The following is a 6,129-nucleotide window of genomic DNA, read 5'->3' as shown; positions in this document are numbered from 1 at the left end:
ATAGACGGTAACCTCCGTCACTTGACAAACGATAAAACATTTAGCGAGCATGAATATTTGAATATCGCCGTTACCGGAATACCAGAAGCAGTGCAAAAGGCTTGTCGTGCGAAGGAAAGTTTCTTGGCATTCATGGTAATAAGGGCTGCAGCACGAGCACGAAGGTGCTAGAAGAAACAGACGAAAGGCGAGGCACGGAAGGCAAAGAGGACAACACGAGCGCTGACCACCAACTGAACTTGGCATTCGTCTGGATGAGCGCAGAGTTTAAATGTCAATTAATCTCGCATAGCGTGATGCTCCCCACTTTCCATAAATTATTGAGCATTTTCCCTCTGTTGTGGTGGTCGGCTATTAAGAGACACGTGCCACGCGCATTGTGCGCCTGTACTATGTAATTTTGATGGTCTTGCGTTTGACGTATGTTCTTCTGGCAACGATGGTGACCGTGCTTGAAGAGTTAAGCGGTAAGGCTGCACGTGCTAGGCGTGGCCGCGAATGGAAAAAAAAACATAGGAACAATCAGTAAGTAGTTGCCTCCTGAAGAAATGGTGGCCGTTCCGAAGGATGTATCTTATAGATATGCTTTGATGTGCATGTGTACGTATAGCTAGTTTGTAATCTTCACGACTGTAAAACAACGCTAAAAACAAGGACGCGGAAAAACAAGACAGGGCCAAGCACTCAATGAACCAAACGATATGCTCAGTTTCCAGTATCCTGTGAAGTAACTTCGAATAGACAAATATGGGCACAGAATGAAGAAGAAGCAAGACACACGCTGGAAATTTTGTCCCCGTCTGTGTGCGCTGTAACATAACTTTCTAAATATATATACCAACATCAACTGACCCCCATGGCATCCTCGTGAACTTTAAATAGAACAAAGCCTGGGTGGCAGCAGTGGCGTTGAGTCAGGGAGGTGGCTTAAGGTTTCATCCCCCACTTCTACACACACACCTCGGAACAGACTTCTGGTGATGAGAGAGCTTGGGGGTACACTCTTGTTCAAGGGTATGTTGTGTAACGGCACAAGTAAATTTACGACTTAACGACTCAGTGTTAGACTTCATGCAAAAAGGAAAGGCAGGAGCACCCCCCCCCCCCCACCTCCGCTGCCTCTTCAGTGTTCACGCCTATGTGCTCCAGCGACGGTAATGTACAGCAGATAACATCAGAATACGACTCCCTCAGGGACTCTCGAAATTTTGCGATTGCATCTTGGATTTCGGCTTTCACTGCGGACTCGACGAACCTCTGTCCCCATGCGAGATACTCATGCGTCAGTGCCCGCATGAGTACCTCGCATGAGTATCGTGCCTATACACCGTGGTCGGTGTATAGGCACGTTTTAACGCCATAGCGTTAGAAAGCTCGTGTTGCAGAAAATCCGCCGCCGGCGTTGGCCCCGTTGGTTGTGAGAGAAAAATCGTCTGTGCATCTGTGACCGAAAAATCAAGTTACCGAGATTGCCACGGGAGGCCGCTACGTGTCCACGTGCGCGCGCACGATCACACTGAAAAAGCCACGCGTTCGAAGAAAAAAAAATGCTCAAGGTCACGAGGCGCGGCAGTCTCTTTGCCCTGCCACCCCTCCCTACTTAGCTTCCAGCGGTTTTGTCGGTGCGAGAGAAGAGATAATGCAATTGCAGCATGCGACAAACCTTTGTAACTCCACTCGCACTGGATGGATTCTTAAAATTTTTGCGGCTTTGAATTCGTGAGGCAATAAGCTCTTCTAGAGAACTCATTTCACGGTTACTTGAAAGAGTGTTTCAGGGCCCCTTTAACGCATTTGTTCGACAGGTGTCACGACGAAAACGAGCCCATTCAGCGATAATAGCGTGCACTGGTCTAATCTACTGTGTGCGTGTTTGTGTGCCTCTATGTGTATGTAACAAAACGTATTAATAAGTATGCACTTAGCGGTTGAAGGGTGCACTAGGGTCTGGATTTCACTACCGCGTTCAACTCTTAAAGGCGAATCTTAAGGGTCCCCCAATTTTTTTCGTCTAGCCTTGTTTGGCATCTCTTTGAAACGTCATTTCAATAGAACTATCTCGTACTAACGTCAATCTGAGCGTTAATGCGATTACAGCTTTGAAGTTGTGCAGAAACGCGCCATGTGCAATACATGTGTGCAGTCGGCCTCGTTTGCGCCATACGCTGACTCATTGCGGAATGTCAACAGATACTGGATACCAGCAAATTTAGAAATATTCCACATAACACTGATTTACAAATTGCATTTTCTCTCTCCCTCTCCTTTTTTCTTTTTGGTACATAGACAATTGACCTTAAATTTTTTATGCATGTGTCTATTAATTGTGCGCCGTAAGACTAGTGTTTATGAATTAGTGAATTATAGTTTCTTCTTGTCGTTGCATGATGTCGTTTTTGTCGTTGTTGTCGGCATCGTCGTCATCATCCTCGTCTAAACTTCAAAACTACAAAGCTTTTGCACTTGTTCGGCGCCTCAAAGTCCTCAACTCAAAATTTATCGTGGACGAAAACATCGAAAATCCATACAACGGCCATAATCCAGATGGCAGGCTATCGACATGAGATTTGGTCCGGCCTATCGTGTTTCCGCGTCAGCACGCGTTGATTCTTCCGGAAAGTTTACGAGACAACAAAACACTCGGATCTTCGCTAGATCTCTGCGCAGCGAGAGGTAATCACGCCGAGACAATAAAACACAGGTAATCTGTGTTATTCGGGTAATGCGAAAAGCAGAAACAGCATCACAGCAGGCTTATACCAACCGGTAATTACACGTACGTCAGTGGCTAAGCAATAAGAACAGCTATTTCGCCAACAATCAGTGCAGTACAAATAATTAGGTCGCGCAGTGAGACGTAACAAATAATTACGTCGCACAGGTAAGCAAAGCATGCACCAGTGACGTACAGGAAACTCGAGTAAAAATATCAGACTATCAAAATTGACCTTCACGTCAACCAGTGACGTGGTTGGCTGGCCTTCAAGAACGTTTCATCAATGTTGGGAATTTGTACTTTCAAGGCTTCTTGTAGCTTCGTGATCAGCATTAAAAATAATTTCACAACTGTTGACGTCTCAGTGCTCTCTCTTTCACTCTTTGTATATATATATATATATATATATATATATATATATATATATATATATATATATATATATATATATATATATATATATATATATATATATATATAATGTGTGTGTGTGTGTTCGATTCCGGCGCACGGCAAGTTATTTTTTCACTCACTTTTCTTTCTTCGTATTTGCATTACATTGGTATTTACATTACATTATATATATATATATATATATATATATATATATATATATATATATATATATATATATATATATATATATATATATATATATATATATATCATATGTGTGTGTTTTGAAATATAAATATAATTACGAATAATGAATACATCGCTGAACTAGATGTTATTGTGATCTATTTCATTTTGCACTAGCGGAAGGCTTCGGGAACAAAATTGGACTGTCAGACTCGCCATTCTGTGTCCAATATATTCTCCTATAAGACATCAATCACGTATTCTGCGAGCGCGCCAAATACGCACTAGACAGGCAGTCCCTGAAGACGGCCTTAGAACTACAACGCGACTCAAACTTGGAGCTGACAGATATTCAAGGCCCACGGCAAAGCAGCTCCAGTGCTTTACACGCCACAAAAGCGTTACTGGCATTCCATGGGGTGGCCTGGAGTGGACGTGCTCTTCAGTGTTCAACCACGATACCAACGCTGTCACGAGAACGCGCGCAGCGTATCGAAACAAGTAAAGCCGACGATCTCGCGCGTCGGCACGGCTCACGGACAACGCCGGCAACAAGGCACGACTCGAGACCGGTATTGCTCGCCACTGCTCGTCAGGCGCAGCCATTTCACATCCCCTCGCAATAACGAAATCGCGCGTGTTCAACTGGCTAACGCGCATGACAGAAACGCCGGCGCCACGTTCTTCCTACCTTACGCAGACGCTGAGTCTGCTTCCTATGAAAATCAAGAAAAAAAGATGCGAGTAATATATATTTTTTCTAGGTCACGTTCCACCGAAGCGAAAAACGACCGACAAGGGCGGCGGAAAACGTGAACCGAGGAGGGCTTCACGGCGGAAATCGCGCGGCGATCCTCTTACATTCTTTTTGTGTTTTTGTTTTTTGTCTCACTGCAACTCGTGCGGGAAAAAGAAAAAGTAACCTTGCGCGAATGTGATCGGAAGTAGCGAACAGCGTAATATCCGTTAAAATTTTACAAATGATTCTCGTCCGCCGTTCTTTGTATCACGGAGCGAAACCATGTGCGCTCCGAGAAGCGCCGAGTGTATATACGCACACGCTGACAGTTGTGTCTCGTAAATCTGACGTGTGATGTGAATATGTCCCAATTAATGTACTTTCCCATTGAGTCCCGATAATTCATAGGGAATCTTTTTGCGTTGAGAATGCATTAGCAGTTATCATTGCGCCCTCAATACAAATCAACGTATACAGTCTCGCGATAGGCAAACGGATTCTTCCGTTACCCTCCTGGTTCATCACTAAATGTTGTGCCTCATATATATTTGATCGTTGTTGCTGTGTTATTTCGAGTTAAATTATTTCAGATGTGTACCTGTTATGTCCTGTCAATAAGTGTATATGTTTCTGTAGCAAAAGATGGAAGCTTTCTTTTTTTTTTCTTTTTGGCGAAGATGGATGCTGAAGCCTTACTTTCTCCTGTTTGCTCTATACTTTTTCTTACGTAGTTGGCTCCTTTGCTCCATCATTCGCTCTATTATATACAACATGAACGCTGTTAGATTCCCTCACCTTGTGTATAATGCCCGGTTAAATGTCGCTAAGGTAAATGCATAAATGACGACGATGGTGATGAGAATGACACAGTGAGTGCGATAGCTGACTTTGTCGCTGATTTGTGAGGACCTTAAATTATACTTCTTAAACTATGCTTATATGAGCAGACAAAAAAAAAACGTAACCGTCGAAAAGGGTTTCAAGAGAACTTCCGCAGATTGAAGGATGAAGCCGTCATTTCACAGCAAGCGAAAATGAGTTTTCTGCTCTACCTTCTTTCCCACACAATGTATGAACATTTCGCTTGATAGGTCGCGTTTGTGTTGTCTGTTTTTTTTTCTATTGCGTCTCTTTTTGCGCGTCAACCTTCACCTGCGACGAATCCCAACCAACTAGGCAAACTATTTGTTTAACCTTATTGCGCGTCTGTTCGCAGCTGGCCAACGAGATCGGCGTCAAGCCTAACCTGGCACGCCTCGCCCTCAAAGACCCGCAGCTCGCATACCGGCTGCTCGTTGGTCCCAGCCTGTCGTACCAGTACCGTCTACAAGGACCGCACACTTGGCCCGGGGCGCGGGACGCCATCTTGGGGTACGAACAGCGCGTGCGCAGCGCCCTCTGCACGGGTCCTGATTTTACCGCCTCGAGCGACGGCAAAGGGGCGCTGCTTACCAAGCCCAGCGCCGAGTTCTTGCTGCTCATCACCATAGCTGTGCTGTTCTTCTCTTGGCTGCTGTCCAGCGGCTTCTTCTTCCCCGAGTCCTGGTCGCCAACTTTGCGTGTTTGACGAATGACGTCAAACCGACTGAATACATTCACATCAGAATGGGTGTATACATACTACTCTCTGTGAAGAGATTTTAATTTAATACCTCTCACTACGGTGCTGGAAACACCTTATTAAAAAGTCATGCGCAATCAAACGAACACTCTGACGTTTCTTCTGGAGTTCGTGTTACACTTGACTTGTTCCAAAACGCACATCGCACGCACCCATACGCGTGCGCAGGGTATCCCTTTATGGAGGAGGGGGAGTCAAAATTTCCCTGCAGCGTCCTCCCTCCTCCCCCTGTTGGTCGTGTCCAAAGGATAAATTACAACATGGGTCACAATGAATGAAAAAAAATTAATATGAAGCGAGATGACATGTGGTCTCTTGCATTCCGGGAGTGGCGGTTTCTGGAATGCAACACCAGCGGCACACAATAACATTATTGTGATAGTCCTGCGTGGCTAAAACAGTGGTAGAACAGGCCGTAGTGTTATTGTTATTGCGCTATGTACTTTTCCAACTAAGACAATGTCACTATAC

The 6,129-nt window shown here is 44.7% G+C and overlaps 1 protein-coding gene across 2 annotated transcripts in view; it reads left to right on the top strand.

The window, feature by feature from the left end:
- The window catches only part of LOC119174866 (flavin-containing monooxygenase 5-like), an 84,277-nt gene extending 78,533 nt beyond the window's left edge, over positions 1 to 5,744 (top strand). For both annotated transcript variants that reach the window (XM_075895027.1, XM_075895028.1), the window contains exon 6: positions 5,254 to 5,744. In XM_075895027.1, coding sequence (XP_075751142.1) covers positions 5,254 to 5,604 — 351 coding nt within the window. In that variant the 3' untranslated portion in view covers positions 5,605 to 5,744. The remainder of the gene's footprint in view (positions 1 to 5,253) is intronic.
- Positions 5,745 to 6,129: the final 385 nt, after the last annotated feature.

This window comes from Rhipicephalus microplus, chromosome 5, assembly GCF_043290135.1.
Source record: "Rhipicephalus microplus isolate Deutch F79 chromosome 5, USDA_Rmic, whole genome shotgun sequence".
Classification (NCBI taxonomy): Eukaryota; Metazoa; Arthropoda; class Arachnida; order Ixodida; family Ixodidae; genus Rhipicephalus; species Rhipicephalus microplus.
The sequence above is the reverse complement of the archived record's forward strand: the minus strand, read 5'-3'. Positions and strand labels throughout refer to the sequence as shown.